Source organism: Physeter macrocephalus, chromosome 14, assembly GCF_002837175.3.
Source record: "Physeter macrocephalus isolate SW-GA chromosome 14, ASM283717v5, whole genome shotgun sequence".
Classification (NCBI taxonomy): Eukaryota; Metazoa; Chordata; class Mammalia; order Artiodactyla; family Physeteridae; genus Physeter; species Physeter macrocephalus.
The window spans coordinates 23,945,541-23,968,832 of NC_041227.1; the positions used below are offsets into that span (position 1 = coordinate 23,945,541).

At 49.5% G+C, this 23,292-nt stretch overlaps 1 protein-coding gene and 1 pseudogene across 1 annotated transcript in view; one reads left to right on the forward strand and one right to left on the reverse strand.

Moving 5' to 3' along the window:
- The window catches only part of CDK5RAP1 (CDK5 regulatory subunit associated protein 1), a 62,233-nt gene extending 56,609 nt beyond the window's left edge, over window positions 1-5,624 (forward strand). Inside the window, exon 14 of the mRNA XM_055089999.1 lies at window positions 5,315-5,624. Within this exon, the coding sequence (XP_054945974.1) occupies window positions 5,315-5,342 (28 nt within the window). The 3' untranslated portion in view covers window positions 5,343-5,624. The remainder of the gene's footprint in view (window positions 1-5,314) is intronic.
- Window positions 5,625-7,913: 2,289 nt separating this feature from the next.
- Window positions 7,914-20,505, reverse strand: LOC102988949 (uncharacterized; annotated as a pseudogene).
- Between the last annotated feature and the right edge of the window lie 2,787 nt (window positions 20,506-23,292).

The following is a 23,292-nucleotide window of genomic DNA, read 5'->3' on the forward strand; positions in this document are numbered from 1 at the left end:
ATGTGAATATATCTTATCACGAATGCATGAGACGTTTCAGAAGTCTAAGTATTTAAGACATGTTGTCGGGTGTCTTTGTTTTGGCTCTCTCTTCCTTTCTCACCCAGTTGCCACACAGATGTCAGTGTGTTAGGCCTGTGGTCTCTGCTTTGTAAGTCAAAGCTGAATATGTCTATGCCTAGAGGAGCTTTTCATTCATTCCCAGAGGGGCTGCAAAGTTGTTTTTTCTGCTTTCCCTCTGAGCTGCTTTACCATCCACGGGCTACACTTTGCTGCTAGTGGTCATCCTCTTTCGGAAGTGCAACAAGTTGGCTCCATATATACCTACAGGTGCTGCTACGGTGGCATTTGCATATGGAATCAGCCAGCTTGGGTTTTACATGGGGGAGAACTAGCTTTGCCTGAGAGATGGGGAGAGGGACATGTCATGGAAATCACCCTGAAACTTGAGATATAAGGTGCGGCCACAACCACCAAGCCCCTATTAATGAGCACTCAGAAAATGCTTTCCATCCTTACAACGACCTGTCAATATCATCAGCGGCAGCACGGTACCATCACCCACATCCCCATTTAGAGATGAAGAAACTCTAAATGGGGTTCAGAGAAGCCGTTATTCCTCTACAAAAGTGGCAGCGCTGGGTTTCAAGCACAGATGTGCCTGAAACCAAAACCTTCACCTAGAACATGCCACTCGTCTTCTTGTGCCACTGGTCTGTGACATTCTTGAGGGCTGGGGCATGTCTTACTCGTCTTGTACATCCCTGTCTCCACCCAGTGTGCAGTAAATGTTGAACAAATGAATGAATGAATGGTCCAACTTCTCAGAGCCTCGGTTTCTCTCCCTGACTGTCAAATAGGCTAACAGTTCTTTGCCTGCTTCTCCTATGTGGGGATTATGGAAATCAGATAACACAGTGGCTCAGAGTGTGTGAAGTGACAGCAATACATGAGGCAAGGAGTTCCTGTCATCCTCAGCCCTCCTTTCTCCTGTCTCCACCCCTTTTCAGAATGGCCTGAGACAGACATATGGGCTCCCTTGGGTGATCAGTTTGGATGGCTCAGGGATGAGTCTTCTGACTTCTCATGATACAACAGACATTGGATTTTTTCCTAAAGCTAGCTCTGGGGGTCTGTATCTTTGTAGTTCTGGCTCAATCTCTTTTCTCTTAAAAATGTATGACATAATTCAGATCACATAACTCTCTTTCTTAATATTCATCAATGATTCACCTTTGCACACAGAATAACACCTTTATTTTTGGCCCTGGCCTGTGAGGTTCTGTGTGGTTTGACTCCTGCCTGCCTCTTTAACCTCATTCTCCAACATTCCTTGTTAATCTCTTCAGCTGCACTGGCTTTCTTTTAGTTTCTTGGATATACCCAGCTTGTTCCCACCTCAGGACCTTTGCACATTCTGTTCCCATTATCTGGATTCATTTTCTCCACATTTTGCCTAACTCACTCATCCTGCAGGGCTCAGCTCAAATATCATCTGCTTTGAGAAGCCTTCCCTGGCACCTCATCATCAGGCTGCCCCTGAATTATTCTCTTTCCCAGTGCCCCCTTGTAGTCTTCCTTCTGGGCCCTCATTGGTATTTGTAGTCATGTGTCTTTTTTGTTGGCTGAGTTGTTGAATGTCATCTCCTTCACGAGTTTCATGAGGGCAGAAACCATTCTTGCTTTTGTTTTTCTCACGTGGCTTAGAGTAGGTGTTTGATATTTATTTACTGAAAGAATGAGGACATTTTTTTCCCCATAATGATAAAGTCAACCATGTTCACTGTAAAAAGATATTAAGAAGAAAACAAAAATCATCTGCAATCTTACCACTCAAGCTATCTGACAATCACAGCCAACATTTTTTTTTTAAACTTCTAAGTATCTTTTGTTCTATTTTGTTAGTTTTTCTATGTTCCTCATCCTCTTGACTATCTGTGCTGGGCTGTACCCTGTAGGCCTGAAAGCCTTGTAGTTGCCCAGCCTCAAGACAGAAGAAAGAGTTCAGAGACAGAGACATCAACAGCTTATTGGACAGGGGATATTACGTATCCAAACTCAAGGTTCTGGAGTGACAGCCCACCGTGGGCGGCAGAGGGCAGGCAGGATATGGCCACATCTTTGCTACTTGGGGGAGAAAGAGGCTATCATTTATAGGGGTAAATGATTTCAGGTTGGCTCTTCATTGACCAGGAAACAAGCAGCTGGGGCAGGTGGTTACTGATTAAGCCCTATAATTAAGAGGAGTCATGTGAGTGAAGCAAGGACTGGTTGAGCAGGGGATGTACAGAGAGCAAGAGAACAGCCATCTTGAATGGCCCGACCATTACAATCTTTATGAATGCACACACACATATCTATTGATATCTCTCTATACATGCTGCTTGCTCGCTCTCTATATATTATATATATGCACATAGTATACATAAATATACATAAAAATATTAGATGCATGAATTGGACACATATTATGGATTCCTTACAGTAGCAAGAAGCAATCAATTTAGATACATAATTGGCAACATGGATAGATCCTAAAACAACATTCTGTGAATTAAAATGTGTATACATATATATCTCTCTATATATGTATACACACATATACATGTCACATAGTATATACAAGTTGATAACTTGAGAACTCCCTTTTTAAAAATTTTATTGGAGTATAGTTGATTTACAATGTTGTGTTAGTTTCAGGGTGTACAGCACAGTGAATCAGTTATACATATACATCTATCCACTGTTTTTTAGATTTTTTTGCTAAATAGGCCATTACAGAGTATTGAGTAGAGTTCCCTGTGCCATACAGCAGGTTCTTATTAGTTATCTATTTTATATATAGTAGTGTGTATATGTCAGTCCCAATCTCCCAATTTATCCCTCCTCCCCCTTCATATCCCCTGGTAACTATAAGTTTGTTTTCTAGCAATACATCCTGACTCTACTTCTGTTTTGTAAATAAGTTCATTTGTACCCCTTTTTTTTAAAGATTCCGCATATAAGCAATATCATATGATATTTGTCTTTCTGTGTCTGACTTACTTCACTCAGTATGACAATCTCTAGGTCCATCCATGTTGCTGCAAATGACATTATTTTGTTCTTTTTTATGGCTGAGTAATATTCCATCATATATACATACCACATTTTCTTTATCCATTCCTCTGTTGTTGGACATTTAGGTTGCTTCCATGTCCTGGCTATTGTAAATAGTGCTGCAATGAACACTGGGGTGCACGTATCTTCTTTCTTTCTTTCTTTCTTTTTATTTTATTTATTTTATTTTTGGCTGCGTTGGGTCTTTGTTGCCACACGCGGGCTTTTCTCTGGTTGTGGTGAGTGGGGGCTACTCTTTGTTGTGGTGCACAGGCTTCTCATTGTGGTGGCTTCTCTTGTTGGGAGCATGGGCTCTAGGCACGCGGGCTCAGTAGTTGTGGCTTGCGGGCTCTAGAGCGCAGGCTCAGTAGTTGTGGCTCACGGGATTCGTTGCTCTGCAGCATGTGGGATCTTCCCGGACCAGGGCTCGAACCCGTGTCCCCTGCATCGGCAGGCGGACTCCCAACCACTGCGCCACCAGGGAAGCCCCTAAAACCACAATTTTAATGGCTGTGCAATATTTCTTACTAAGAATTTGTCAAAAAAAAATCCTCTACAGTTGGACATTTACGTTGTTCCCAGATTTTCACCATAAAACCAATGCTGTGGCAATCAGTGTTGCCCTTAAATCTTTCTCTGAATGTCTGCTTACTTCTTTAGGGAATCCTCAGAAGTGGGAATTGTCATATATATTGTCAAAGAATATGAATATTTTCAAGATTCCTGATCCATGTGAGATCTGGCTTGTTTTTGCCAACCTCAAGCATTTGGACTTCTTATGAGGGAAGGTGAATGTCAATTCATGAAATATCTGCATTATAAATTTACTCTGGAAAGAAAAGCAGTTTGACTCCATGTAACATTGTAAACTAGGTTTTGTTTGTTTTAAGGTATCACCTAGAAGAGCTCTTTGCTCTAATATAATAAATGGATAAGGATTGTTTCTCCATGGACTGTATCTTAATGCAAATGGGAAACTTAAAGTCCTTGGCCCCTGCCTCCCCTCTTGTTTCCAGCAATAGTGTATCATCAAATTTGAGCAGAGCCTGGATTAGTGGTGATGAGTTCATCCATCCATCATCCATCTATCTATCCATCCATCCATTCATTTATGTGTTCCTCAGATATTTATTAAGTACCAACTATGTACCAGGCACCGGGACTGCATTAATGAGTCATGGTCTCTCCCCTCATGACTTATAGTTAGAGAGACAGACACAGAACAAGTAAGCAGACCAATAAAATGCAATAAAATGACAAGTTGTGCTAAGAGTTTTGAAAGAAATGAAGGTTGAGATGGGAGTAGCGGAGGGCCTCTCGGATGAGATGATTTCTAAGTTGACTGAAAGGATGAGAAGAAACCACCCTAGGCAGGGCAAGGGGAAGAGGGAGAGGGAACAGCTTGGGTGAGCCGGCCGTAAGGAAGGTCTGGTGTGTCTGAGCAGCTCACAGGCCGGTGAGACTGAGAGGAAGACCGAGGGCTGACCTGAGGCCAAGTCAGAAAGAGCCTTGTGAGCTGTGGTGAAGACCGTGGATTTTCCTCTGAGTTGGAAGCCACTGGAGGGTTTTAACCAAGAAGTGACATGATTTGGTTTATGTTTTGAAAAGCCTATTCTGGCTGCTGTTTGGAGTCTAGGGAGCAAGCATCTGGAATAATCTAGGTGAGAGATGATGGAGGCCTTGTTCAGTGTGGTATTGCTGGTGGATTTGAGAGCGATTTAGAAAGTAGGACAACAGGATTGGACCAGGTATTGGACTGGGTGTGGAGGAATCAGAGACCTTAGCTGAGGAGTTGTGATCTGGGTGGGGAAGAGCTAGCGCCTTCCATGTTCTTCCTTCTGTGTCCCTTTCTTTCTTCCAGTGAATTTCCCCCCATTCTTTAGGTTATCCCAGTTGTCAAAACACATCCATCCTGTGTTCATGTCCTTCAGCGCTCTTGGTTCTAATGGCCTCCCTCCTGGGTGACTCAGTGCTTTAACTCCATGGAGCATGGAGGTTCCTCAGAGGTGCCCACTTTGGGGATTAGAAGGTGGAACTAGAGGGGGCAGAGATCCAGCCCCCAGCCTCATTCTAATCAGACGAGCTCCCTTGTCATCTGTTTTATGTATCAGGTTTCTTTGTAAGATTTTATTTGAAGAAATGGATTATTAGCCTTGAAAAATTGAAAATCACTTCTTAAAAAGGTGTATTGATATTTCCTTAAGAAGACCTTCAGGGGTCTTCCCTGGTGGCAGAGTGGTTAAGAATGTGCCTGCCAGTGCAGGGGACATGGGTTCGATCCCTGGTCCAGGAAGATCCCACATGCCTCAGACCAGCTTAGCCCATGCACCACAACTACTGAGCCTGTGCTCTAGAGCCCACGAGCCACAGCTGCTGAGCCTGCGTGCTGCAAGTACTGAAGCCCACATGCCTAGAGCCTGTGCTCTCTGACAAGAGAAGCCACCACAATGAGAAGCCCATGCACTGCAATGAAGAGTAGACCCCGCTGGCCGCAACTAGAGAAAGCCTGCTCACAGCAACGAAGACCCAACGCAGCCAAAAATAAATAAATAAAATAAATGAATTTATTTTAAAAAAAAGAAGACCTTCAGGAGTGATGCCACTAGGGAAGGCCTTAGGCCACCAGAGCAGGTGAGTGGGGGAGGTGTTTTGGGCTATTTGCCCCCAAGCTGAGCTTAGAGGCCCAGGGTGGGGTGGCAGCAGGGAGGGGCCATATGGGGTGGAGCGAGTAGGAGGGTGGTCTTTGGAGCCAGTGTCTTGATTTCTAGCGTCAGAAGTGGTGTTACCCTGCCTGGCAGATGGGAATAATTGCACACCCTATCAGGCAGCACCCAATGTTATCGTGAGGGTCTAATGGGATAACAGATGTGTCTACAGATTGTAAAGTGAGATGCGTCTGGTAAAGTCATAGGAGAGGAATGAGGGGCTTCTGTGGCTGGTGAGAGAGGCTCTCTCATGCTTGGACAGGTCATTCTTGCTGATGAGCAAGCCGAGGCCTGCCCAACTTTTCCCAAGGCCCTGAGGAGGTCACCATTCAATCATTTGGTACTCAGCATCTGCCTTGTGCCAGGTGATGCGGTCACACATAGGTGGGAAAATTCTGGGCTTGGGGTAAGGATTCACGTCTCCTCTGGGAAAGTGTGTTCCAGCCTCCACCTTATCTTGCGTGCGTCATACACACATCAAGGGCCAGGAGGCTTTGCAAGGCCAAAGTGCAGGGCAATCCTGCCCTTTTGCCCCAAGACCTCTTGATGGCTCCTGCACTGGGGGCTCCTGTTGGGGACATTTTTCCTTCAAGGTGAAGCTTGTGGTTCATACTTGTAAAACAGGTCGGGGAGTCAAGTAGAGAATTCACAAGTGGTTTGCTCTGGGCTCCAATCTCCTCTTACAGGTCAGGGACCCTGCACCAGACCCATGAAGGTCCCTCCGTGGTTTGGGCTGCACGGTAGAGAATCAGCCTCCAGGAGGGCCTCCCCAACAACTTTTCCAGTTTCCAGAGGCCAGCTGGGGTTCCTGGGCTGCTGACTACTTGCTCATTCCCAAGACAGAGACTGTTATGAGCCTCTATAACAGTCTGAAGTTTCTCCTCATCTGCCTTTTTCTGGGGCTGGGCCTAACCTGCTATGGGGTTTGGCAGGTGGTCGGGCATGGGAGGGGGCGTCTGTCTGCTTTGCCGTCTCTCCACCCTTGGCAACCATGGAGCTGTTTACATTTCAGACTGCAAAGCCCTCTAGTGCCCAACCTTTCTCTGCTCATGGCTTTGCTCTGCCTGGGCCACATGGGACCGGGATGTTGTTGGGGAGGAGGGCTCCTGGCTCTCTCCCTCCATGGCACTGCTTTTGGGCACATGACAATCACCTCACACTGAGGTGCGGCCGTCTCACAGTCAACTCACCTGCTTTGGGGTCTGGCTGCTTCCCTCTGTACTCAGGGCCTCCCAAGTATCTCTGTGTCCCGTGGTCCCCCCTTTCTTAGGGACTCTAGTACTTCTCTTTCCTGCTTCCTTTCTCTTCCTCCCTCTTGAGCCGGGAACCTTTCCTGTGTGTGCAGATTCCTCACATCCTTTCTACACCCCGTCCTCTCAGGGCCTGGGCTTTTGAAGCTCAAGCCCTTTCTCCATTTTCTGAGGCACCTCCCTTTTCTGAGACACCGAATACAAAATTCAGAATACCTCTCTGAGGGGCCAAGGGAAAACAGGAACTATTAGGGAGAAAACCCCTTCATTTAAACATTTCAAAAGAGCCTGGCTCAACTTCCCTGGTGGCACAGGGGTTAAGAATCCACCTTCCAGTGCAGGGGATGGGGGTTCGATCCCTGGTCCAGGAAGATCCCACATGCCGCGGGGCAACTAAGCCTGTGCGCCACAACTACTGAGCCCAAGTGCCACAACTACTCTGGAGCCTGCGAACTGCAACTACTGAGCCTGTGTGCCACAGCTACTGAAGCTCGTGTCCCTAGAGCCCATGCTCTGCAACAAGAGAAGCCACTGCAATGAGAAGCCCGCGCACGGCAATGAAGAGTAGCCCCCACTCGCCACAACTAGAGAAAGCCCGTGCGCAGCAACGAAGACCCAATGCAGCCAAAAATAAAATAAATAAATAAATAAATAAATAAAACCAAAAACCAAACAAAAAAACCAACAGCCTGGCCACCCCGCAGAACCCCTTAGCAAACTCAGAACCAGACTCCTTCTCAAGCAAGAATCATCTTTATTGAAACTGTGATTTTCCACTGTGACTGTAGCCATTCTTGGACTCTCAAGTGTCCGGAGCACTTGTGGCTGCGGGGAGGGACTGGGCCTCAGTAAGAACTGGTTACTCCTCCGGAACAGTCAGTAGCAAGTAATCCTGTGGATAGAAGCAGGGAGATGCACCCCATCCGTCCTCGCCGTGCAAAGCCAGCTCTCCCCGAAGCTGTTCCTGCCACTCCTGAGAGGGACTGTGTGTCCTGAGGGCACTCCTTCCCTTGGTGGCAAGAGGGCAGAGTCAGGGACTGACTGGATGAGGGGATAGAGTGGAGGAGGAGGAGGGTTTGGGGACTGTTTGTGAGGGAAGGACAGACCAGTCTTTGGGGCTCTTCCTGAAAGCCTGTGTATCAAGGGGCCTCTCACATTTCTGTAGCACTGGGGTTTGTCCTGCTTGGGTCACCCTGAGGTGGGCCTCTCACCCAGCTAGAGCCTTTCATGTGCTCCCACCCACAATGCTCAAACCTCTGCCAGACCCGGCCATGTTGCTGGAATCCATCTGTTCCTGCACCTATTTTCCCCATAAGAATGGGAGCTCCTGGAGGGTTTCAGGCATTGGATCTAACTCATCTCTATCCCAACATCACCCAGCACAGGGCCAGGCACAGAACAGCCGGTGGCATTTATTGACTGAATGAATGACTGAGCGATGAGGGCAGCCATGGAAGGATGTACAGGTTGTGCACTGCCCAACTCTAGGTGGTGCCATTCAGGTACACTATACTATGAGTGGTGCATTCTAGAGTTGTACGATATGTAACCAGCACAACAGTGCGGGGCAGCCTAGAAGTGAATCAGTGAGTGAGCCAGTGAGCCCACCCCCTGCCTCTATAGGTCTGGTTATATGGAAGCGCTGGGGCTGTGCCCTGACTTTGTTCTTTTTTGTACTCAGAGCTATAGAGTACCCTCTCTGGCCCACACTGCCAGGATTTGTGGCATCATTTATGGAGCAGCCCCAGCCCCTGTATTACCTCTAGAAGCCCTTCTAGCCCCGACCTGCTAGAGTCACCCTGAGTGGACCCTTCTCTACTAGGGCCACCCTGGGCTGAATCTAGGTCAGGGTCTGAAGGTGGAGGTGGGGGAGTAGCACAGGCCAGGAGCTGGGGTTTTATGATAGGAACTCCTGCTGTCCCCTCCTGCCTCCTTCTGCACAGTAACTTCCGGTTCTTGAAAGCAGATTTCTAGTGTTTCCTGAATGTCAGAACTGGGAACTGGGGGGTCCTGGGTCCAAGATTCGGCATAAGCTGGGAGTCCTGAAGCTCAAACTTTACGTCTGGGATGGTGGGTCACATTCTGTCAAATGTTGGAGTAGGGCTGGGTAAGATCAGTGGCCCTAACAATTCCTCGTGTTTGCCAGGGGAGTCCTCACTTCCAGCCCATGGGGAGAACTATCTTTATCTCTATTATACAGACAGAGACAACAGGCTGAGAGACCACTAGTGGCTTGCCTAGTCATGAGGTCATACAGCCAAGAGGTTCTGTCTGATTTTCTCTCTGCCTTGCCCCAAACATCCCTTCCTGTGCTGCTGTTTAAGAGTGGGAGTCTTTTATTTTTTAATTTATTTTTATTTATTTATTTTTTTAAACATGTTTATTGGAGTATAACTGTTTTACAATAGTGTGTTAGTTTCTCCTTTACAACAAAGTGAATCAGTTATACATATACATATGTTCCCATATTTCTTTCCTCTTGCGTCTCCCTCCCTCCCACCCTCCCTATCCCACCCCTCTCGGTGGTCGCAAGAGAGTGGGAGTCTTTTTAAGGCAGGAACAAAGAAATGAAGGACATCTCTAAGCTCTGCCCTTTCCCATCAGCCTCTTCTCAGGTTTACCCACAGAGGGAAGGGAAGAGGGCCAAGGGGGCAGGGTGACTCCAGGGGCAGGTTCAGAGCTGGCAAACGCCCCTGGAAGCACCTCCGTGTTTCCTCTGCTGGTTTTCTCTGCCCTCTGGTCTCTGGCTGCATCTACCTTTCTGGCATTTAGCCAGCCTATGGCTGCCCTGGTTCCCACCCTCTGGCAGTTCACAGATAGCAGGTGCCAGAGGCAACAGCCCTGTTCTGGGGTTCAGGACACCTGAGTTCTAGGGTGGTGGATGGTCCAGGCTAAGGGTACAGGCTTTGAAGTCAGATGAACCCCAGTTGGAATCTTGGCTCTGCTGCTCTGGGCAAGTTTCTCTGCCTTTCTTTTGTAAAATGGGAAAAATAATAGCATCAACTTCATGGAGCTAATTGTGAAGATCACCTGTGTGAGGCACTGAAGCTCTCAGTGAGCCTAGGAATCCCTGAGGGATTCATGGAGCCCCCCAGAGCTCCAGTTTCCTCATCTGTAAATGGGGCATCCCAGCCAGGATGGCTGTGAGGAGCCGGTGAGATAAGGAAGGTAAAGGGCTTTCCACATGGAGTGCCTCTTTTGCCCAAGCCTCAGCTTCTGCCTCTGCAGGATGGGGACAAGGCACCTGTAGGACCCCACGGCCCTTCTAGCTCTGACCTCCCACATGTGCCTCAGGAAGCTCCTTTTCCCAGCATTTACCTTGGAGGGCTCCATCCGCGCCTGGTCGAAGGAGATGCCCTTGATGTTGGGCAGCAGGAGGCCTTGTTCTCTGAGCAGATCTGCAAGAGGGGAGGGTGGGGGAGCTCAGTGCCCTGTGGGCAGGGGTCTGTGGGACTGGGTGTGTCCTCCTCTCCCCCATCAGGCCACCCCACTCCAGAAGGTCAGGTCTCTAAATAGCTACTCTACTCGTTTATTAAAAATCTATCTGGGGCTTCCCTGGTGGCGCAGTGGTTGAGAGTCCGCCTGCCGATGCAGGGAACACGGGTTCGTGTCCTCATGTGATGCCCTCACTTTCACTATCTGTGGTTTCCCCATGTTAATAATGGAGCCATAACATTAGATCTCTTCCAGATATAGATCTTGGGATTTCATATTTCAATGTTTTTTTTTGTTTGTTTGGTTGGTTTTTTTTTGTGGTACGCGGGCGTCTCACTGTTGTGGCCTCTCCCGTTGCGGAGCACAGGCTCCGGACGCACAGGCTCAGCGGCCATGGTTCACGGGCCCAGCCGCTCCGCGGCATGTGGGATCCTCCCGGACCGGGGCACGAACCCGTGTCCCCTGCATCGGCAGGCGGATTCTCAACCACTGCGCCACCAGGGAAGCCCTCATATTTCAATGTTTACTGAGCACACCCTGTGTACCCTTCAGAGAGTATACTGTTCATAGTCCCCGTCTCCAAACTGGAGAGACAGTGAACACACAAAGTTAAATAAATGAACACACACAAATATACATATGTGTGTATATGTATATATGTGTGTATATATACAACTTCGCATATATAACTTTACTCATACACACAGTGAGATCAGTATTTCGAAGGGAGCAGAGTAGAAAGAGAGAGAGCGTTTTGGGTGGGGGAGAGAGAAAAGGCTTACTTTAGATATTTACATGTGGTGGTCAGGGAGCAGCTCTCTGAGGTGATGACATTTGTACAGAGACCAACAGTGGAGAGAAGAGTGTTCCAGGCAGGGAGACAGCATGTGCAAAGTCCCTGAGGTGAGCACCAGCCCAGCCTGAGTGGCTGGAGCGTAGTGGGTGAGGAGACAGAGCTAGAGAGGTGGGCAGGAGCCAGATCTCACGAGGCCCTGGGGCTGCAGAGAGGAGACTGGACTTTATTCAGAGCACGATGAGGAGCTGCTGGGGGCTTATGAGCAGTGATCTATCTGTATTTCTCCCTCATGTGATGCCCTCATCGACCCTGGGAACTTGCTTTTCCCGTTGACTTCTGTGTGTGTGTGCGTGTGTGTGTGTGTGTGTGTGTGTGTGTGTGTGTGTGCCTCCTTGCCACCATTCAGGCCACCTCCTCAGAGATGTCTTCATTGACTACAGCGTCCAGGGTAGCTCTCTCACCTCCACCACACACTTGCTGATCCATTGCTCTGCTTATTATAAATAAGATACATTATTTTATTTATCTATTTTCTTGTTCAGTTTCTATTCCTCCAGTAGACTTTGATCTGTGAAAGGGCAGGGACCCTGTGTGCACAGGCATGGCACACAGTAGGCCTTCAATACATGTTTGCAGCATAAATGTTATTAAGAGAGGAACAACAAAGGGGTGTTCAAGGAAGTCTTTCCAGAAGAAGGAACTTCTATACTGGGTTCTGAAAGCTGAATAAGAGTTCTCCAGGTGAGGTCCAGAGAGGGGAAGTGACTTACCTAGGCCCACCCAGGAAGGCATTTATACCACCTGGGCCTTGGTTTCTTCATGTGAAAAGTAGAGCAGTAAAGTAATGTACTTCCTTTTCTCAAGCACTCACCGTGGGGTCCTGGAGGTTCAGATGTATCTCCTTGCTGGTGTAGAGGCAGGACAGGATGTCATTGTAGGTTTCCAGTGAAAAGGCCAGGTCTGCCAGGCTGCCCGGGGCTAATTTTGGGAGGGGCTTGGGGGCCAGGTGGTCAGGCCTTGGGGCTCTCTGGCCTGGGCTGCAGGGGTCATAAGCTTTAGAAAAATGAAGGAGTAAGGAGAAATTCAGAGGGAACAGTCTTCTCAGCCAAAAACTGGTTACAGCTAACATATAGAGGGTTCACTATGCGCGAGACACAGCGCTGAACATTTACAGCACAATCTCATTTTGACCTCACAACAGCACCATGAGACGGAAACCATTTGATAGATGAGGAAACCGAGGCCCAGAGGAGTGAAGTGACTTTCTCAAGATCCTATACATGGTAAGAGGTGGAGCTGGGTTTTGCACCCATGAGCTACGCTTCCTTGCTTCTCCCTCATGTAACCCCATTCTTTTCTCCGTGCCTTTGTTAACAGTGCCTCCTTCCTATCCACCCAAATCCTCCTGTCCTCCTGACTCACCTGCTACCATCCCATGGAGGAGAGGGGCAGCCAGCCTCATCCCTTCTCTGGGCCTCGGTTTCCCCATCTGAGGGGTCCCTTCCAGCTGGGCTTTACATGCGGTCCTGCCGTTCCTGAGCCACCCCACTTGCCCTTTTGTTGGAGCCTAATTTTCACTTGGACATACAGCCCCTTGGCCTCTCCACCTTTCCAGGGTTGAGCGGGACTTCCCAGGCTCAGTGTGAGCTCCGGAGGGTGAGGCCTGCCTGGTCTGCCCTTTCTTCTCCCTTCCCCTCTCTCCTCCTCTTTTGCCCACCACTTCCTTCGCTTGTTCCTTCTCCTCCTCCTTCTCCTCTGCCTCCTATCCAGAGAAACCCCACCTCATTTTCCTCTGTGCCCATTCTCCCCCAGACCAGTGGACATCCCCAGAGGGTCTGCCCTGGCCAGGGGCTGCTCACCTGGACTTTCATCAGGATGGCCTCCTCTGTGAATTCTGTGCTGGTGACATAGTGCTGGAAGTCTTCCGGGCCGGAGATGACTGGGGCTGCAATGAGGAAATGGAACTGGGGCTCAGCCTCCCTGGGGGATGGAGGGAAGGGCCTGGGGAGGCCCTGAAGCAGGGAGAGATTCCTTCTCCCTCTCTGCTTAGCTTTAAGTTCATTGTGGGCTGGGCCTCAGCTTCTTGTAACAATGAGCATTTATTTATTTATTTATTTATTTATTTATTTATTATGATTTTTTTTTTTGCGGTACGCGGGCCTCTCACTGTTGTGGCCTCTCCCGTTGCGGAGCACAGGCTCCGGATGTGCAGGCTCAGCGGCCATGGCTCATGGGCCCAGCCGCTCCGCGGCATGTGGGATCTTCCCGGACGGGGGCACGAACCCGTGTCCCCTGCATTGGCAGGCGGACTCTCAACCACTGCGCCACCACGGAAGCCCACAATGAGCATTTATTGAGCCATAACTCTGTGCCAGGTTTTATGTATTATCACAACAGTCCATTCTGTGAGCCTGTGATTAATCCCATTTTACAGACTGGGAAACTGAGGGTCGGGGGGGAAATGATTTACCAAGGTCATAAGGCATAATGCCCTTTACCCCCTCCACTAGGAAGTAGGCTCCCCGTGGGAAAGCTTTGTCTGTTTTATTTCCTATCATATTTCCAGAGCCTAGAAGAGTTCCTGGCACACAGTAGGGGGACAGCAGATAAACCCCTTCCTTGGCTGGGAGCTACAAACAGAGTGATATGTAATAAGTCTTCCAGCAGCGAGTTGAGCAGGGCTGTGGCCAGGGGACACCCCTGGAGGGAAGGCATGAGGGGATCATTGTTGAGGTCAGGGTGAGATCAAGGGGCTGTCCCTTGGGGTCACACCCCCTCTCAGGGGGCGGGGCAGGGGGAATGAGTAACTTACTATCTTCTGTAGGAGGAAAGGCAATGCCTCATCCAGGACATCTGTCATCAACCCCAGAGCTTTGTTCACCAGGAGGGGGTCCATCCTAGGGGCGGGGAGAGCAGGTGGGGTCTGAGACACCATGGAAGGGGAGACGCAGATAAGCCCCTTCCTTGGCTGGGAGCTACAAACAGAGTGATATGTAATAAGTCTTCCAGCACCGAGTTGAGCAGGGCTGTGGCCAGGGGACACCCCTGGAGGGAAGGCATGAGGGGATCATTGTTGAGGTCAGGGTGAGATCAAGGGGCTGTCCCTTGGGGTCACACCCCCTCTCAGGGGGCGGGGCAGGGGGAATGAGTAACTTACTATCTTCTGTAGGAGGAAGGGCAATGCCTCATCCAGGACATCTGTCACCAACCCCAGAGCTTTGTTCACCAGGAGGCGGTCCATCCTAGGGGCGGGGAGAGCAGGTGGGGTCTGAGACACCATGGAAGGGGAGACTGAGGCCAGAGAGGGGAGTCCAGGGCAGGGCTGAGGAAAGCCCCACTGGGCCTGTGAACAGGGAAGCTCAGGGTGGCTGCTTCCTTCCCCGCCTGGTGTCCCTCTCCTCTCCTCTTTCCTCTTTCTCCCCTTTCCTTTTCTGTTCTTTTCCCTTCTTGCCTTCTTGCTTTCTCTCTTCCAGACTTTGTCCTCCTCCACTTTATTTCTACCTGATTCTCCCTTTCTGCCTCTCTTGCTTTATTTCTCTCTCTAATAAAGGTCTCTGGCATTTTCAAAGAGGGAGAGATCACACCTGGCAGTGGAAGTTAATGGAAGGCTTCCTGGAGGAGGTGGCTTTTTTGTTAGGTATATTAAGAATCATAAGCAATGGCCACTTTATGCGGCAGGTTCTGTGCTAAGTAGCTCACAGGGGTTAGCTCATCTCTTCCCCACAACCACCCCATGCTGGCTGAGTTCTGTGATCCTGTTTATTGGTGAGAAAACTGAGACTCCTGGAAGCCAAATAGCTTGGCCAGGGCTCCTGGTGTTAGGAAGCAGCCAAGCCAAGATTTGACCTGAGTGGATGCACACTTTGGCCATAACATTCAATGTGAAGGCGGGAGATACTGATGGGTGGTGTGTACAGCTAGTGGTCTTGGAGATGACCCTGTCCCTGACACCCTTGGTCACTCTAGACAGCTTAGGCTGGGGAGAGGCAGCCTAAGACTGAGACTCTCTGGGGAGAGTCTCAGTGAAGGGCTGGGTGCAGGAGTGGTGGGGGGTAGGTACTCACTGCTCCAGAACCTCAGTGCTCAGGTATCCTGCTGGGGTGTGGCACTCCTCAGAGGCCACGTTGATCTTGTTTCTTCTCTGCTCCAGCCATACCCCGATGTGGATGTTCTTGGTGACTTTCAGCCACAGGATCCTGTAGGGGCAGCACGTCTGGGCAGGCTCCAAGCCGCAGCCCAAGATTGAGTCCAGAAGTCACAGGCTGGTGGGGCCTGCAGTTGTCTGGAGGGCTCAAATGAAAAACTGGAAGAGTTCATTAAAAATACAGAGTTCAAACTTTGGAAAACCAAAAAGATCTGGAAACTCTCGGCCAGCATCCTCACAGGGCGGCTGATGTGACCTTGAGATGGGTCACATCCTCTCCTGTTTGCTACAGTCCCCACCAGGCCAAGGGTCATGCTGCACTTTTACTGCACATTGTTATAAGGGTGATGATATGTTTATTGTATAGCAGAGAAATATTTCTCTGTGCCCACATCCCTGTGAAGAAAATATTTCTTTGTGCTCACTTTTCTATTAAAAAGGGAAGCTAGACAAAGAATGCCATATTCCACAAAAAAAAAAAAAGAAAAAAGAGAGAGTGGGCATATTCCTAAGGGGCATGTAAGAATATTCCTGTTTCATGTGCATATCACTCCCTTTATTGGCTGTTGTGTTTACAACCCCAGGTTGGCATCATCATCCACAGTTTAGTGAGTGGTCTGAGCTCTTAGATTAGCAGTGAACTCTTACAACAGCCAAGGGCAGTAGGGGACTTGATCATAACACTTTGTGGATGAGGCCCAGAGGACGGATGCCCTTACTCAAGTTGCCTGGATGATAAGTGGGATTGGAGTCCAGGCATGGTGGACCCCAAGGTGAGCTTGAACCAGACCCTCCTTGGATCATCCCGTGGAAGCATCTGCCTTTTATTCAGATGGGGCACATGTCCCCTGATGTGGAGTCAGAGGGTTTTATCTCAGCCTCTGCTGCAGATTCACTGTGTGATCCTGGGCAGGTCCCTCTCCTACTCGGTGCTTCAGTTTCCCCATCACAAAATAGTGACTTTGAAACACGCCCAAGTGGAAAGGATTATTGTAACCTTTTTGGTGACAGAGGCAGCAGACTTTTGCTAGCCTTGCATGGCTGCCTGGAACCGAGGGAGGTGGAAAGGAAGCCCCCAGGGCACACACTCACCTCTAGAGCGAGAGGTACAGTTTGCTTCGCAATGTGACCTGCAGCAGGCTGTCACTCAGGATTTGTAGGGTGACCTGGGGGCCTTTGGCATCTTCTGTGACCAACCTGTGAGTGGGTTGGGGAGTGTTGTTTGTATGGCCTGGTAAGGCCCCTGTGACTCTGTGGATTGTGTGTCTGTATTGGCTAGAATAGGGGCAGACCCCAGGAGGGGTGGGGGCAGCTTTGGGACAACCCCTTCCCTGTCCCTCAGCCAGCTGCAGAACACTGGGCTCTAGTTGCAGCCTCTAAGCCTTGAAGACCTGGGAAAGTCCCTTTCCTTCTCCGGGCGTCAGTGTCACCCTCTACAAAATGAGGAGAATACAGTGGAGAACCTGTCCGTGCACATTTAACAGGTCTGAATTCAAATATAAGGGTTCTGCAAAAAAGACGCGAGCAGGCAGGAGTCAAAGAGAGCAAGACGGCTGGTGATCCTTCCACTCAGGGACCACCTGCCCTGCTGAGCATCCAAGAAGGAGGACGTGAAACTTCTGCTCCCCATGATGGCCTCAGGTCCTCGCATCTCCCTGAGCTAAGAGGAACCCAGAGTTTTATGTACTTTTTGAACATTAGATACAAGCTGGTGACTTACCTGGTGCCCACTGGAGGGGGCAGCAACAAGTTCCAGTGCTGGAGGAAGACCTGGATGGGTTGGGCTCCCCAAAGCCTGTATGCCTGCCTCCACCATGGCACCTTCCAGAGGTTTTTGAAGAATGACTTGGACCATGTGGGGTTTTTCCTACGGCCCTCCCAAGCTGATGCCCTGTGCCAGGATGGGTGAGTAGAGGTGGTGCAAATGCACAGGCAGGGGTGAGTGGTGGCCAGTCCTAGGCGTTAGGATGGGCTGGAGCAGGTGTGGGCCCAGCATCCTCCTCCCAGGCCTCTCTGGGAAGCACCCCTACCCACCCCAGTGCCCTAGCTTTTCATTTCATTTCACCCCCATCAGAAAACTTCTTCTGGACTCTGTCATCTTAGGACCCATCTGGCTCTCCCTCCTCATTCTGGGGGATGGATTCGGAGGCCTACCTGTGGCTACATAGGTTGACCTTGCAGAAACCCCTGCCCCAACCTACATAGATATCATTCATTTATGTTGGTACTTATTTTGCCAGAAGTCTCAAGTCTCTAACTCATTTGCCTTCAGGACCAAGCAGGTAATGTAAAGGGAGTAGAGGAGGTGTCTGGGGACTGACTTAGGGACTACAGATCCTACACCAATGATTGTCACGTGGGAGGTCAGGCCAGGTGTGGCCAGATCTTTGTTATAGAGAGAGTTGCTATTAGGGGTTGAATTGTGTCTGCCTTCCACCCCCCAATTCATATATATATATATATATTTTTTTTTAAAAAATATTTGTTTTGGCAGCACTGGGTCTTAGTTATGGCACATGGGATCTTTAGTTGCGGCATGCAGACTTTTTAGTTGCGGCATGCAAACTCTTAGTTGCAGCATGCATGCGGGATCTGGTTCCCCGACCAGGGATTGAACCCGGGCCCCCTGCATGGGGAGCATGGAGTGTTACCCACTGGACCACCAGGGAAGTCCCCCAATTCATATATTGAGTTCCTAATCCCCACCTTATAACGTGAACTGATTTGGAAATAGGGCTGTTGCAGATGTAGTTAAGATGAGATCGTACTGAAGGAGATTGGGCCTCTAGCCTAATGTGACTGATGTTCTTATAAAAAGGGGAGATTTGGACACAGACACAGACACACAACCAGGGAGATTGCCAAGTGAAGAGGAAGGCAGAGATCAGGTGATGATTCTACAAGCCAAGGAAAACCAAAGACTGCCCGCAACCCTCCAGAAGCTAGGGAGAGACATGGAAAACGCCTTGATCTCAGACTTCTAGTCTCCTGAATTTCTGTTGTTTAAGCCACTCAGTTTGTGGTACTTTGTTATGGCAGTCCTAGCAAACTAATACAATCAGAAAATCTGGATTTTTATTAAAAAACTCCAGATTTTTATATATTGGCAAGTCACTAAAATATTAAAAAAATACTATGGGAGTTTGCAATACCCAGGTATAAGCTGAATGTGGAGGGTTGGAGGGCTGCCAGGCTAAGATCCCTGATTGAGACTCTGCTTTGTTCCTTGGAGGATTTCAAGAGGCTTCAAGAGGTTTAGGGACAATAAAAATGTACTTGCTGAGGGCTTTCCAGGCTGGAGAAAAGCTCCAACGACACTGGAGCCTCCTACCCCCCCACGAGGTGAGAACACTGTTCCTGAGGGGGAAGAAAAGCCGGAAGGCCACTCACCCACCCAACTGGAGCAGCTCCCCCAGCAGCGGGAAGCTCTGCCCCGAGAGCAGGTCCCCGACCAACGACAGATCAAGCCCACTGCTCTCTTTGGAGAGGCCTTCTCTTACGAAGGACAGGTGGTCCAGGATGGCGACTCCTTCACTTGTGGCCCCCATCGCAGGGATCCTGGCCACACGGTCCAGGACATGGTGTTTCGAGAGCAGGCCTGAAATGTCTGAGGACAAGGCCCTCCTCAGGGCGGGGCTCACCTTTCATTCAGTCATTCAACAAAGGCCCACCAGCACCTGCTCCGAGTCAGCAATTTAGACAGTCATTTAGCAACAGGTACTTATGAAGAAGCACTTACTCTCTTCTGGGCTCAGGGCCCATGGGGTTCATTCTAGGAGCGGGGGGGTGGGGGCGGGCCCAGAAAATAACTGAGCCCTCAGATAAGCAAGCAAGGCAATTTTTGAAAATAAAATGGAGTCGAATTGGAGCATGACTGGGAGGAAGGTTTACTTTAGATAGGGTAGTCAGGGAGAGCCTCTCTGAAGGGGAGGCATTTGAGCTGAGACCTGAATGAAGTGGAGAAATCCACTATTGCAAGATCTGGGGAGAGAGCAACGTAGACAGAGGGAACAGCACATGCAAAGGCCCTGAGGTGGTAATGAGCCTGGTGAGTGTATGAAACAGAAAGATCAGTGAGGTTGGATTGTGTTGAATGGGGAAGGAGGTGAATGGATAAAAAAGAGCTCACAGCCAAGAGTTAGGGAGAGACAGAAAGACAGACAGACAGGACAAGTACAGTACGCTTAGATAAGGCCATAGATGAGGCTTCACCAAAGGGCTGTGGGAACCCAGTGGAAGGAGACTCCTTCTGCTGGGGAAACTGGGACTATTAGAGCTTTACCTTAAATGGTGAATCAGAATTCATTGTGTTGAGAACGGGGGAAAGAATAGCACAAGCAAAGAAAGGAGGCTGGAAAGTCTATAGGGGTGGTCAGGGCAGGTGGTGGTAGAAGAGGCTGGAGAGGCAGGGCCTTGAAAACCAGGATGAAGAGCTTGGAGCTTCTCCTGAAGGCACTAGGGAGCCACAGCAAGTGTTAGAGCAGGGGAAGGATGGGGTCAGCTCTGGGCAAAGGAAGGCAAATTCTGCTGCTAGTGAGGGGGAGACAGAAGAGGAAAAGGCTTGAGCAGGGAGGTGGTGTCACCTTTCACCCCTGCTCTTCCCTGAGTTCCTGCCTCCTGCCACCCACCCCTTAAAAATCTACTTGTTTCCAGCTGATCCTTGCTGAAGCACAAGAAGACTAAGTGCTGGGCCTCCCCTGGGGCCTGGGGCAGCAGCCCTCAGCATAGCAGTGACCCCCAGAACAGCAGCATCCTCCTGGCCAGGACCTGGGGACACAGAGCTGGGAACCCCACTGGCCACCTCACTGGGGAGCCACTGCCTAGCTTCTCCCAGCTCTGCCTCTCCTAGAGCCATCTCTCCAGCTTTCCTTCCCTCGCTTCTCCCCCTCGCTCTAGATCTGCTAGTCCTTGAACACAGCCTTACCCCCACCATCTCACATTAGTGCTTTCGGTTCCTTCTGCCTGAAATGTCCTTCCCTCTCAAGTGGGCTCTTCAAATCTGGGCTTTGCCACTTCCAGACTGTGTGACCCTGAGCAAGTTACTTGATCTCTCCGTGCCTCAGTTTTTCATCTGTAAAATGGGGGACAATCATAGATTGTTGTGGGGAATGCACTCAATAATATGTGCAAAGCACTTAGCAAGCAGTGTGCCTAACAGCTGTTAATGTGGCTGTGCGACATTGTGAGACATTAAAACCATGGAGGTTTCTGAATCTTGAGGAGGACAAGGGTTGGGGGTCCTGGGGGAAGCACCATAGTGGCCAGGGTAGGCATCTGGGGAGCTTAAAGCCATGGCTCTTTACCGACTAGTAGGGAAATGCTTCAGTATTTCAAACTACGTTTGTACTGGTTCCTGCCAGCTGAGCCTCAGCCCAGGTGGCCAAGGTGGCATAGTTGGGACTCCAGAGCCTGCAGGCAGGGGGCGCTCCAGGTGGGCAAGTGTGTGCTGCCAGGAGATGCAGCCTTTGGAACTGCAAGGCAGAGGCCAGCTGGATACAGACACGTCCAGGGCAGATGCCAGTGTAAGCAGGGCCCATTAAGGAGCCACCACATCCCCACCCCAATGCCCATGAAGACACTACCCAGAGGGTAAATGCTGCCTCTGGGCAAAGCCCCCAAAGTGGCTGAGCCTACTCTGGAGTGCCTGAGAACATCCTGGCATTGTCTCGAATCAGCAATATCCAGTTTTTTTTGCTTGATGGCAGTAATTCAAAACAGTGATTAAAATAGATCCTAAAAAAAAGCAAGTTTCTTGTTTATTTGCAGATGGAATTTTGGACTGGGAAATCTGTACTCATGGCATTAACTATTCATATTCTGCTACCAGGCTGATCTTAAATTCATCCACTACTCATCCAATCAGTGTTTAGCCAGTGCACATGTTAGGCACTTTTCTTAATCAGTTCACCCAAGTCAGGTCTCTCCTCCCTTCCTGCCCTTAGTACTTCACACCGTCCCCCAGCCCTCTCCATCTTGTAACAGTCTTGAATCATACTGGCCCCGACTTTTACTTGAGTCCTTACTATGTAGCAGGCTCTATGCCGAGAACTTTACAAGCTTTGTTGCATTATTGAATCCTTACCATAATGGTCTGGGATCATTGATAGCAGGCCTATTTTACGGAAATGGGCACAGAGAAGAGAAATGGCTTGCCCAAGGTCACACAGGTAGTGGCTGCAGAGCCTGGATTGGAACCCAGTTTGGCTGAGAATCTATGCACCACATCACCATATTATTGTAGGTACTTAAGAAATGTTTGCGAAATGCCCATGTTAGCCTCCTTGTCCTTACCTCTCCAAGAATAGGGCTGTCCAGAATCTCTCCCGGGCCTCTGTCACTAGCTTCTCAGAAAGACACAGCTTTTATAACCTGAGCTCTGAAGCTCGGGTGGGTGGAAACATGGCAAGAAGTCCAGGCTCCTGGCCGGTTTGTGCTCAGCGGAGCCCCTCAGTGGAGGGAGGGGTCCTCTTGGCACCGCAAGGCTAAGGGATTCTGGCCAAAACTGATGGGGCTAGTCACTGGGGTCCTAGGGGTAGGGTCTAGTCCTGGGCCAACAGACCCCAGGGAGGAAGTAGGTGGGGGCCTTGTGGTTTTGGGGGTGGGCCCTTTCCCTTAGGAGCCACATCAGTGCTATGGAGCCTGGGGCAGGGCCTCCAGCTCTCAGGAGGGGCCCAAGGAGGCTCCTAATGCAGGATGTAGCAGTTACAGGACCCAAGGGAGTTAGGATGTATGTTGGGGTGTGTGTGTGGAGGAGAGCAGGGGTAGAGGCAGGCCTGGGAGGGGACCAGTGACCACATTGTGGCCACTCCCCATGCTCTTTCCCTGCCATGCCTCTGCAGCCAGACAGGTCTGGGTTCAATCCCCACTGTCACTCAGTAGCTGTGTAAATGTGGGCCAGTTACTTTCCCTCCTGAGCCTCACTTTTCATGTCTGCAAAATGGGAATAATAATCCATCTATGTCTTTTGGTATTGTGAAGATTCATTGGGGCAATTCATGTGGATGTTCCAAAAAAGTTGCTTACTTTAATTTCCATTTTATAGATGAGAAAATGGAGACTCAGAGAGGTTAAGTGATTTACTCAAGGTCACACAGCATGTCTGTGGCAAAACTGGGATTTGAAATCAGGGCCCAGAGAGGAAACTGGCCACCCAGTGAAAGGGAAATTTGGTGTTACTATGTAATGCAGCTCCAAGACCTCGAGTCCTCACTCCCAACCAAACTGCTCTGCAGACGTCCTCTTCCGTGAGAATCTTGACGCCACCATCATGAGTGCACGTAGCTGACTGTGTCAGCATCCACTCCTTCATTAACCACTATCCAGTGCTGTCATCTCAGTGGTGGGCAGGACTCACCTCTAGGCGGCTTTTAGATTTTCCTTGTGGATAATTCCTTTCCCTTTCACAGTCAGAGATGTGGTCAGGGCAGGTGTTAAACTCCATTCTTGGGCTGGAACATGGCACAGAGGGGCTGATAATGAAAGGGCTGGTTCTGGAAGACAGCAGCTATGCAGGAAATGCTAGGGCAACGTTAGCTACGTGCTCCCAATGCAGAGGGCCTGGGTTCGATCCCTGGTCAGGGGACTAGATCCCACATGCATGCCACAACTAAGAGTTCGCAAGCCACAACAAAGGAGCTGGCAAGCCGCAACTAAGGAGCCCATGAGCCTCAACTAATATCCGGTACAATCAAATAAATAAATAAATAAATAAATCAGTCAATGGCTGATATTAGTATGGTTTGGTGCCATATTTCAGATGGGATGTACTTATTCTAGGATCTCAGCATCATAAAATCATGGGCTTTTTGGTTGGAAGATGCTTTTTTTTTTTTTTTTTTTTTTTTGTGGTATGCAGGCCTCTCA